At 37.1% G+C, this 12,285-nt stretch overlaps 1 protein-coding gene across 1 annotated transcript; it reads right to left on the bottom strand.

The window, feature by feature from the left end:
• Positions 1–4,089: 4,089 nt before the first annotated feature.
• Positions 4,090–5,298, bottom strand: LOC128529355 (axonemal dynein light intermediate polypeptide 1-like). The gene has a single exon (XM_053502821.1). The coding sequence runs from the start codon at positions 5,229–5,231 to the stop codon at positions 4,479–4,481; it is 753 nt and encodes a 250-aa protein (XP_053358796.1). The 5' UTR covers positions 5,232–5,298; the 3' UTR covers positions 4,090–4,478.
• Positions 5,299–12,285: the final 6,987 nt, after the last annotated feature.

Below are 12,285 nucleotides of genomic sequence, written 5' to 3'. Positions count from 1 at the left end.
CAGTTCTTCAGTATGTATTCTGTGGTTTAATGAAATTGGTGTACAAATGAGAGAACTTAACAGTACGAGAGCTAAATTCATTCTGCTGCTTAAACAAGGTAAAAAAGATAAATGGCAGACATGTTCATATTGATCATTTGTAAATGCTTCTCAGATTCACCTCAGAGCTTTATTAGTGTTGCCAGACTAAAGGTTTCTGAATTAACTGTGTGCTCCTAAAGATCTGTTTCAAACAGAGACAGAAATAAAACCGTTATGATGTAAAGGATGGATATAACAGGACCTGAAAGCTCGAGCAGAATGTCTCTCAAGTGTTTCGCTCATAGGAATGGTGCGTGAAGAGTGGAGATGCAAAAAATGTTAATCAAAGTCAGCAAATTTCACTGGTTATGCAAAACCTATTTTAGTTTATTCACAGTGTGTGTGGCTTTTTAATTTCCTTAACGGTTTGTTAGTTCTTGTCTAATGAATATTCAGGGGACGTTCAGGTCAAACCAGGACTTTTGATTGCGCACACTTGCAACAACAAAAACACCCTTTATTTCCCTATATAATCTGCTACACTAATGCACTTAACCAAGGAATTCACTAGTGCTTGGATACCATCAAGGTAGAAAGGTTTCTCAGTACGCTGGAGCCATGATCAGGCCTCCCAGAAACTCCTCTAATGGCCCAAACATGTGGCGCGAGATTAGGACTGTACGGAGGGATGTGGCAAAAACTCCCAGTTACGTTTCTGTAATGTGCAAGTAGTGTTCCTGACTGATTGTTTGTACAGTTCTCACAGACCGATGCATCTCGTCTGCAAGTTTGTGACAAGTTACCTGTCGATCGGGCGTTTCTCTCACGGAATGTTCATGGGAATGACTGCAGTGTGCTCCGAGCCTCCTCAAACAGGAACGCCATTTACAAATGTACAAGCTTTTTTAAAATGTTTACACAACTCAAATGTTTTTATCACTGTACTGTCCTTGATGTCAAACAGTTTTATGCCTTCATTTAGCAAGAACTTTCATCAGAAGTCCCTGTTTGGTTTGAACGCCCCTTGTTTGTAGTCCAGTCTTTATAATGTCTCTCCAACTAGTTGGTAATGGCAATATCTAACATCTCCATAATGACGCTTAAAAAATGTTTAACCAGGTAGACAGGGTGTGTATCATACAGTCATGGGCCTAAGTAGATTGCTTCAGGTTATCTATTGTAACATTATTTTACATCTCCTTGAGATGAAAGCACAAATTAACCAAAACCTGTCTAGTGTTAATTTGAGGACCTTTAATGCCTTATTTTGCCAAAAAATAAAGCATGTACATGTATACTTTACATTTTACTCTTGTTTACATGGATTTTACAGGTTTGAGTTTATACAAGAATCATAATCCAATCCGGCTTTTATGGCGCTGTTCCACTGCGTGGTACGACTCGGCTCGTTACGGCACCGCACGGCTCAGTTCGACTCAGTTTGCCTAACCCTAACCCTTAGTAATCCACGTATAATGAACAGCACTATGGATTTCAGGTAGCAGGATAATCTAAAATTAGTATAATTATTCTTTCTATGAGCTGATGTAAGTGGTCGAATCCTTTTTGGGTTTAAGTGGTGATTATAAACCATGCTGTTTTCAGTAGGCTTGGATATCAGCAGGTACATAAAAATATATAGTTATGATATACAGGGTTCAGTAATTTGACTTTTGTTTGCAGATTAGAATCAGGGATGCTGAAATGCACATATGAGAAAATGTTTCAGTGAATATAGAAATAATTGTTCATTAGTAATGATTAGGCAAAAAACATAATTGTGATATATATTGCAATGGCTTAAGAGTTAAGCACAGCTGTAGTTCTCAGTAGGTAACCCGGGATTCCTGACTATATTAGGTTCCACACATTCTGTATTTCTGAGCTCAGCTCACATCGGTGCATCAAAATTAACCCTCTTACCCCTGGAAGATGCTGCTTTATGTCCAGTAAGCAAGGTTATGCATGCAAATGGAGGACACAATCTCTTTTGCTTCTGTTAACGAAGATTGGTTTTATATTTTGTCCAGATCAAGTGTCTGTTGGTACTTTTTTTGGTATATGATGTGCTGACAGGGATTAGGCATTCTTATTACTCGTTTATAATATTGTTCCACTGCTAAGATCTCTGCTAGTGTTTTTATCTCCATTGTTGATAATCTGTCTCTTGTTAGTGTTTGGGGAGGAGCCGTTCTCAATCCACAGAGACGTTTTATGTAAGAATGACTTCCAGACATAGTGTCTGACTGTATGAAAGCAAATAGAGTTCCAGAGGTGTCTGTTGCAGATATAACCATCAAAAAAAAAGAGCCTGCTCATTTTACCAGATCTGACTGACCGTAAGACATTATGAACCAAGCAGGACGGGAATGTGTGTGACTTGTGAATGTGTGATCTACGGCCACGATGAACAGACATAAAATAGCTGAAAGAAGTCAGTTACGATCATGAAGAATGTATAAAGGAGATGGATTATATCAATATATTTTATTTTCTCAGAAGAAATGATCTATTTTGTCATTTAAAGGAATGCAAAGCAACGCACTCAGTGGACTGCTGAATTCGTAAGCTGGTTAAAGAAGTACCGATGTTCCCATGTGGTGTTGAACTCATTAGCATCACTGTGTCCCATATTTCAAATTTAGTTTTGAAAGAGAAGCATGTCAGAAACCTTTTTTTTCCCCTTCCAGTTGATGGCACAATAGTGAGAACCTTTCCATTAAAACAGATGAATAGAGCTGATCTTTTGTCTCCAGTATCACAAATACTTCAGTAGGATCATGTGGAGTTGTAAACATTTTATGAGAGGTTTGACATGTTTCTGTTTGGACATTAAGGTTTTAGTGCAGTTTGGTTTAGATGGCAGTAATACTTAAGGCTCGTTTTGTGTAATCTAGTTCTCATTGTGACATTGTCGCTGTGTGCGTTGGCTTTGCTCTGTTTTTTTGAAAGAGAAATTATTTATTATGGCAAGTGTTGAATGTAAGAAGACTTAGTGAGTGGATGTCTGTGTGTTGGGTAAAAGGTGGGGAAACTGAAAATCTTTGTTTATATATACATATTAAAATGTCTATACAAAATGATTATTAAAAAAAAGTAAAAGCAGAAAAAAACTGTGTGTTTTGATTTGTTTTCTTCTCAAAGTGTGTTTTTTATTTAATGTTATAAACTGACATTTAGAGATATATAAATTTATTGTTTATAAATTTATTTTTATTAATTATTTAGGGATGACATTAATTTATTTGACTGATTACTTAAATGGGTTTAACTCAAATATAAATTACCCCAAAACAAGTACATCACTACGGTACCAATTTTACTAATGCATTCTGTAGAAAATGTAGGAATACTGTGTACATCACAAAAAACGCCAGAACATTTCACATACTGTATGTAAATAACAAGCCTAATAAAGAAATTATTGGATTTATTTTAAGAAATCAATATGTAATCAAGGTGTCTGCAGAATTCTTCCTTACAGTCGCCTCCAGAAAAAGAGAGAATGCCTATTCTAATTTATTAGACCAAGTGTTTCCCAGCTATTTGATACAGTCAAGTTTATAGGTATTTGGACAATGAGAATGAGTGAATTTCCATAAGGTTCTGCTCTCTCTCCAACAGGACTGTTTTGTCTTGGCACCTCATGAAAGTTCCCATCAGCAGCTACCAAATGCAGGTTCAACGTTTAGACTTTTTACCTCCATAATTTGTCATAAAGTAACTAAAAACAGGCCACCACTGGTTATCTAACTGATATCAGACAGGTGCTAAACTAAGTTGTTTAGAGCAAGAGAGGGAAGAGGAGCTGCCAGCCAAAACCCACACTCAGAACCAGTCATGAAAGTACGTTCAGCAAGAAAACATATCTCTTAATGTTATCTCATCTTACAGAAAGAAGCATTTATTGGGTTAAATAACCTGTTTAAAGACTGAAAATAGCTATTTCTAGATATACATGTACAGCACAGGGCTCCGGGGCAAGGGGGCCAGTAGTGCAGCGCTCCTGGTTAGGGGCTAAGATCAGAGTCCACAGAGCTCCAGGCCTGGCCTGGTGCTGACAACAAAGAGATACTGGCTGGTAGACGAGAACTCAGAGGTCATGGCTGGGGGCTGAAAGCACAGAGTTCCAGGCTGGGGGGCGTCATTGCATCGATTCTGGCTGGGAAATGAAAGTGCAGAGATCCTGGCCTGTGGACGAGTGGTCCTGGCTTAAAGTTAACAGCACAGAGCTCCTGGCTCCAGGATTTTTTTCTTCTGAGGTCTTGTTCATTGCAAATCAGCTAATTATATCTTGACATTGTTTTAGACATAAATTAAATGCTCTACACAAATGTGAAGTTTATCTCAAATAGCTTATTTTCTCTCTCTCTCTGTCAGTCTGGCTGTTTCAGGTTTTTTTTTTTTTAAACAATCTGAACTAATCTGAATTTTCCACACAATCTGAAGCATTATGTTTATTTCGACGGGACAATAATTGCATCCACCTGGGCCTTCAGCTGCTCGTTGGTTTGACTGAGAAACTGAATCGCCTCAGCGTATTTGTTCTGTATCATCTGTTGCCTTTCATTTTCTTGTCTCTCCATTGCATTGTATTTAGACTGTAGCTCATTTACCTGTCTTTCCAGGTCCCTCTTCTCATTCTCTAAGTCCGCAATCTTCTTCTCCATGTCTGACACGCCTTGCTTGGCTTCCAGAGCTTTCCTAATGCCTGAGGCCACACTGTTTGCATACAGGGTCTGGTAGGCAGCTAGGGTCATGTTGATTTCATCTCTCACTCGTAAAAGCATCACGCCTCTCTCAGCGCAGTTGATGGTAACTTGTCTGATTAGCTCATCGAAGCATTGTGTGTAGAGCTCTCTGCGGACAGAGCACATGCCCTTTTCTCTGGCCTGTCGCTGCTTCAGTTGGAGATCCAGTTTCTCTTGCAGTTGACTGACATCCTTCCGGGTGGACGGCTTAATAGACAAATGCTGCAAAAACAGTTGATTATTCTCTGTCCATTCCCTCGGTGGTAGAATGGCATCAAGAATCTCCACTATTTGCTGATTACTGGCCTCAGTCGTAGAGCTCTTGGCTTTGGGTGGAGGTAGAACAGGATCTAAGGTGGCGGTGCTCAGAGGCATAGTCTTTGGTGATATCTTCTCAATGTTTTTGGTCACCAACACCGGGTTGTCATAGGTCACCAAAGATTCAGGGATGTGATCCATGGTGATTTTTAAAATTAAATCTTAAATGTAAATCAAATGAATCTGAGGAAACAACGTCTGTGTTTTGTTTTTGTTCTCCTTCTTGAACAACAAGAGGCGATGTGTATGACATCACATTGATGACATCAGCATTTATTGTTATGTAATAAAGAATGGGGCGCACTCATTACATCACCAGCACCTGCGTCATCATTGGAGTGAGCTTATTGAAAATGCGTATATACCTGTTTGCACCCATGGATTTTGCGCATTTCAGGCGATTATGGAGCACTGTTTCTGTTCTACCCGAGCTCTTATGAAAGTGTTAAATCAACACAGCTGTTCTGGAATAGTTCTTGCAAGATCAGTATTTTCAAGTGCATTTGCAAAAACCTATCAAGTATCATGGGTTTTCATGCATTAAAGATACATGTTACGCAGTCATTTTCCCCAGAAAAATACCAATTTGAAGAAATCATCTCTAAAACCAGACATCTTAGAAATTACAATATGGTGTTTGCTTTACCTTTTTACCTGGTTTGTTCTACCCTGAGGGCATCGTACAGGGCACTTTATCTTCTTTGCTCCACTATTGGGACGGGCAATTTGTCATGTTTACTGTGGGAGGTCATTTTATAACTTTTGCACTCCTGCAGGGGCACTTTTAAAGGCATTTTATCTTTTTTTTTTACTATGAAGGTGCTAGGAAGGAGAGCCCCCTTGCATTCCAAGGGGCACAATGTAGCCATGAAAAGAGTTGCAGATCCAAAAAAAGTTGCCGGGAACTGCTAAACTCAACATAATCTGATTTGTATTAAAGAGGTGATAAAACACCATGTCATGCACATGCGAAAACATGTGCCAGTGGTGTGTGTCTTGTGTTGAATGCACCCCACCAATGAGCCAAAGGGATTAGCAAAGTCAAGCTGAACTATTGTTAGGTTGTCCTTATTTTCTTTGGCTTTACGAATGAGTTAGTTGAACAAAAACAGTGTGTTCCAGCCCCCAGGGAATCCTTTTTGGTCAGAGGTGGTAATATCCATTTTAAGTCACATACAGTATAAATCTTCCAACCAGCACCACAAATAATTAAGGATAGTTATTCAAGTTAATGATATATGTGCATTCATCCATTTTAGACAATTATTTTCTTATAGTGGTAAGATTATTTGTAATTGACTGCTGGTGTAAGTGATGTGGCCTGATCATTTTATTTTAAAACTAAAGTCACAGTGGCGGCATGGTGGCTTAATGGTTAGCCTTGTCGCCTTGCACCTCTGGTTCCGAGTTTGATTCCTCAGGGTCTGTGTGCATGTTCTTCCAGTCTAAAAACATGCAGTTTAGATTAATTTGTGTTTTTCCAAATTGCCTGAATGAGTGCATGTGTGTGCCCTGCCATGAACTGGCACCTCGTTCAGGGTATACCCTGCCTTGGGACCTACTGTAAGTTCACTGGCATAGACACCAGGCGCCCTGCAAACCCTGCACACATGATAAAATGGTATAGTCGATGATCGAATCTGAGTGAAAATCCAGTGTTTTTTAAGTGCTTTCTCTAAGTAGAGTTATAATTTTACTATCTAATCTTCTTCCTCTTTTACCAGTAACTGATGATGTAATCTGTCTCGTGGAGCCCTCAGTTAAGTAAGTGCTCTTAATACTCTAAAGATTTTTAATAATGGATTAGAAAAGAACTCAGAAATCATCTCTGCAGGAGAAAGAAGGAAGCATTGTACCCTCCAAAAAACTTGCTGTGAATCATGTTATACTGTAATGTAGCTGTAGGCTGGGCTTCAAGTTGGATCAGGGTATGAGATCAAGAAATAGGGCTAGGTCAAGAACTGTGGTGCCTTCTGCCATCGAGCAGGTAAACATCACACTGTCCTATATGCAGATGCAGTTTTCAATTGGGGGACAGGAAATATTCATTATAATATCAAATATACCCACACATACTGTACACTTTTATAGTTTTTTTATACTCCATAGTGAAATTACACTTTGCACATCCTGTGTAATTTATATACTCATATATTTATATTTTAATTATATTTATATTAACTTATTATATTTATTGTAACTTTGTAAATCTGTAAATTTGAGCATTACATCCAGTTTTTTACACATTGCAGTAAAATCTTTCTCTCTTCCTATCCTATGCTATCTTTCCTTTTTAGGTCACAAACAGTTGTATAGGCATTTCACTGCATGTTACAATTAGAACTTGAATTTTGCAATAAAAAATATAATTTTCATGGTGCAGAGCATTATCTGTATTGTGAAGTTTCTTTCATTTGGAATGTTAAGGGCTGTTATTTAAGCCTACCTGCACACAATATTATTGAAAGACATCATAATCATGTAGTCTCCTTAATTTATTAAAGGATTTCACTCACTCACACACTCACTCAGTCATCGTCTATGCTGCGTTATCCTCTAATCAGGGCCGGGGGGGTCCTGGAGCCTATCCCAGGAGGCTTAGGGCACGAAGCAGGGTACACACTGGACAAGGTGCCAATCCATCGCAGGGCAACTGAAGGATCTGTGTAAGGTAATATATAAGTGCTGTCTATGCAGCCAATCAGACCTGGAAACCCTGAAATATATCATAATAGTGTTTTACATCTCAAAGCTTTATACTAAATTAATTAATCATTATATACACTGATATCAGCAATTTTGTGGACTTCTTATTATTATAGATTTTATTCTTTTTTATTATAATAATAATAATTTTTTATTAATTTATTAATTTTATTATTTTTTTATAAATTATAATAATAATAATAATAATAATAATAATAATAATTATTATTATTATTATTATTATTATTATTATTATTTTTTAAGTTAAATTGTCATGCCATCTGATTTTTAATAAATACGTCAAAAGATATATAAATAAAGCAGGGCAAAAGCAATGACTTTTGTCCCACTCACGCACCATACACGACTATTAAGTCTATTGAAGTTATAGAAAGTATTTCCACACTTAAAAAAGTTACCATTGCAATATTGTTTTGTGTGTTGCATTTCTAGATTTGCAATTCACGGCTGCTGTTTAGTCCAATGCAACATTTTTATAAAGCTCCTAAAGAATAACTTGTCTACTATTTCCTATATTTGTATAAGTTATTAATTTATAAATGTTTATTATTGTAATCCAGACATTCATTTGTATTCATTTATGGAGATATGTGATACGAGTACAATCTTACTCTTGGCTTTGGATGATACAGTGCTAAAATGTTTTATTTTACAACATATACATACTTTACAATATCAACTCATAATCATCTGAGTTAAGCATTTTTGTCACTTTATTATTTCATGCCAACAGTATATACTGTACAGTTTCCCTCATATTAATCTCAGAATTCTTGAAGTGGAACAACAACATCTGACTCTAAAATTCTGTTACCTTATTACAATTACAACCTGTTGGCTGTTGCTGTTTCTGCTGTTGCCTTTTTGCCTCTTTTGCCTGTTTGTCAGGAACCTCCAACCACAGCCCACAGTGATGAACAAGACAGATGTCAAACATCTGTGTATACTCTAGATGGTTTTCAGGGTGCACAGTGAAAGACTGTGACTGTATATATACGGTATATACACAGTATATAAGTATTTAAGAGAACTAGGTAGTTGTTTCACCAAGGTTTCTGTTAAATAGCTAGAGGTTTGGTATATTGAGATGTTGTTCAGGCATCACATCTACCTGTCATGGCTTTGGTTGACTGTGGAGTGGCTCTAAACCTCCATTTTAGTTACAGCTGAACCTCTAATGTTAGAACTGCATGAGCATGCTGGAGTATTGTCTGTACTCTGATCACAATGTAAACCCATTAAAACCACAACAGGATGAGTGCACACCTAACCTGGCCTGGTTTGCTCACTCAAGATCTAAATATACACCTCCATATTTCTGTAAAAAACCAAAGACCAAAAAAGGGGGGAGATAGTGCCTGGTTGCATGTTATAGGAAGTTTTTTTTTGGATGCCATAAGCCTGCTATAAGACTTACCTCACTAAAAAGGGGGTGCGAGATCCGGTTTGGTGTATGTTTTATGAGTGTTGGGAGCCCATCCCAGAATCCAAATTGTTGATATGCTTCATACCGCCATAGACCTATTGCCAGTGTCCCTGATCAATTTTCATCTTTTCATCTTTAATTTAAAGGGGTTTATGAGAATGTCCTTGTCCAATTTTCCCCTATTGTTGATGATTGCCTTTACAGAGTTCTATGGTGCATCTTATGTTTTTGGAAAATATTTTATACTCTTTTCTGAGTGAAATCTGCTTGTACATCCTTTGGGATCTCTTTGTAGACCATGGCTACAACAGTTGAATGATCCTACAGAAACAGCTGGCATTTATTTGGGCTGAATCTGAAGCGCTTTATTGCTGACACATGTATAATAATTTTTTTTCAAAAAGTGGGCCTGTTTATTTTCTACTTGATTTTTTTTTATTGATATAGAACCATAACGATTACCTGTTAGACCTGATATGATTTATCTTATTTATGTGCGTCACATTTTGACGTCTTTTTTTTTTTTACCCAGACAAAGTCATTGCTCTTGTATACTGTATTAGGAATGCATTTATCCTTTCTTCATTAATATTATTGTTCCTTTTGTGTTTGTGTTTATTATTAAAACAGATTTTGCTGATTTATTATACTGATATTGATTTCCCAATACATATACACTCAGTCACTCATTATCTATACTGCTTTATCCTGGTAAAAAATACCGGTTCATGGGGGGCCTGGAGCATATCCCAAGAGACTTAGAGCATATAGCAGGGTACTGTACATTCTAAATGGGGTGCCAGTCTATCACACACACACACACACACACACACACACACACATACATACATACTCTCATGCACTCATTCACACTATGGGCAATTTGGAAACGCCTACTGCAACAGTGCCATATTTAGTCACTTAACTGGTTCTAATGTGATTGTCTATAGAAGTCACATACCTATGTGCCTAATTGTTTGCTCTTGATAGAAGTGGGTGTGACTGAAACCCTAAACTCAGTAATTATTAGGGGTATTCATATACAGGCCCCTCTGAAAGTAATAGATCGACGCGGCTGGTTCTTTTGTTTTTGCTATACACTGACTTGCAGTCAAATGGTGAATATGAGGCAATAGATCAGAATTAGGTTTTTACATCCTGATATTTGCATCTAAATGTCTTAAACAACTTAGCATAGCTCCTATATTTCTCCTCTCAAAGTCTTCTTTAAAATGGTGGATTGTAATAACCTGACCACTCCTCTGGGGAGATTGTTTTGTGCTGTGACTTCCTTCTTGTTTTAGCGGTTTCCTACCCAGCTTTTACAATGTTCATGTCATTATTAACTGCAGTTGTTTTTCTTCGTCTACTTGTCAGATGTCTGGTTATTAGTGCACCTTTGCTGTCTTTTAGTTAGTACACACTTGTTCGCTTTTCTCCCATTGACAGCTCTCTGGTACTCATGGTGGTTTACCCTTTTTAAACAACTAATACAGTTTCCCCAGATGAAACCCAGGGCTCATACAGTACAAAGTGTAGACATTAATTCATTCATCTTCTATACTGCTTATCCTGTGTACAGGGTTGCAGGGGGCCTGGAGCCTATCCAGGAGACTTAGGGCACAAGGCGGGGTAAATCCCGGACGGGGGTTAACCTAATATGCATGTCTTTGGAAAAAGAAACTAAGGAAAACTCTCCAAGCCATGCATGGGAGCAAACATGCAAACTCAATGCATACAGACCCAAGACGGGAATCGAACCCTCGAAACCAGGAACTGCGAGGCCACCGTGCCACCCATGAGTATACATTCAGAGCTAATATCTGTATAAACAATCGATCTAACAGAGAACAACGATAAATTACACACTCTTGTCTTTTTCGATGTTCCAATATTTCCAATCACTCAAACTCTGATTGGGTTCAAACAAAAGGTGGCATTTTATGTTTTGTCTTTTTCTCAAACCAAAATGTCTTGAGTGTAGTGCAAGAACTAAACAATTGGCCTTGCTGGTCCAATACTTTCCAATACTTTTGGACATGTATGTACATAAACATACGTATATTTCAATATTGTATATTTGGAGCAATTAGTTTGAGCTTATTATACAGGAAATTAAATCTGAAGTCTAAAATTGATATAAAGTGTCTCATATAGATTTTTTTAACCTTCACCCATATGTCTTTAATGTATAGCTTAAAAAACAACTGGCCTTCCTTTCCAATACTTTCAGAAGAGACTGTACCTTATAGTTAGTCATATCGTTTCAGTGTATGTTATTTTAATGCAGTGTAACGCTGTGATAAACTATTCAAACATTAAGATATATTTGATCCATTTCGATTACAAGTACACTGTTGTGACTAACATAAAAAATTCAAATGAGGATCAAGTAAGCAAAATACTGTGAAGAGGAAATTTGTGAGGAGGTCACTTTAGTTAATTTCTTCTCTGCATCATAAAAGGTTTTCAACCCACATTAGAAAACACATACGCTGTAAGAAGAGATGGATCAGATGGATGTGACAGCTTTACATTAGTGCATTTCTAAAACATCTGTTTGAGTCAAATAAGGTAATTCATTAAAAGAGCTCATTAATAACGTTTATCCTTCAATTTGTATTTAAAAGGTTCGGTGATCTTGTGAAAATATACCCATGTCATTACTTATTTAAGTAAGCTATTTTCTTTATAAAGATGGTGAAACTCTTTAAACAAAAGCCAGTAATTTTCAATTAGCCATATAGGCTTTTTGAAACGGAAGTTGATTTTTCTTTAAGAAAAAGATGAGCTTCTGGCAAAAAAGTAAATGACGCCAAGAATTTTTTTAAATTATTATTTAATTAAAACTAAATGTTCATTCAACACTAAAAAAACACACTTAGAGAGAGACAAACACGACCAGAGAGAGAGAGAGAGAGAGAGAGCAATGTCTCATTAATGGAAAGAAGAATTAAAGAAGAAAGAAGGCAAATCATTGATAAAAGTTCCATTAAAAATGAGACAAATGGTTATGCTTGTCAATCCATTCATATATTAGTT

Source organism: Clarias gariepinus, chromosome 1, assembly GCF_024256425.1.
Source record: "Clarias gariepinus isolate MV-2021 ecotype Netherlands chromosome 1, CGAR_prim_01v2, whole genome shotgun sequence".
Taxonomy (NCBI): Eukaryota; Metazoa; Chordata; class Actinopteri; order Siluriformes; family Clariidae; genus Clarias; species Clarias gariepinus.
Note: the sequence above shows the minus strand (reverse complement) of the source record. Positions and strands in the feature narration are given on the sequence as shown.

Excerpts from the sequence above, each read along its gene's own strand:
- LOC128529355 (XM_053502821.1), bottom strand. The coding sequence starts at position 5,231 with ATGGATCACATCCCTGAATCTTTGGTGACCTATGACAACCCGGTGTTG.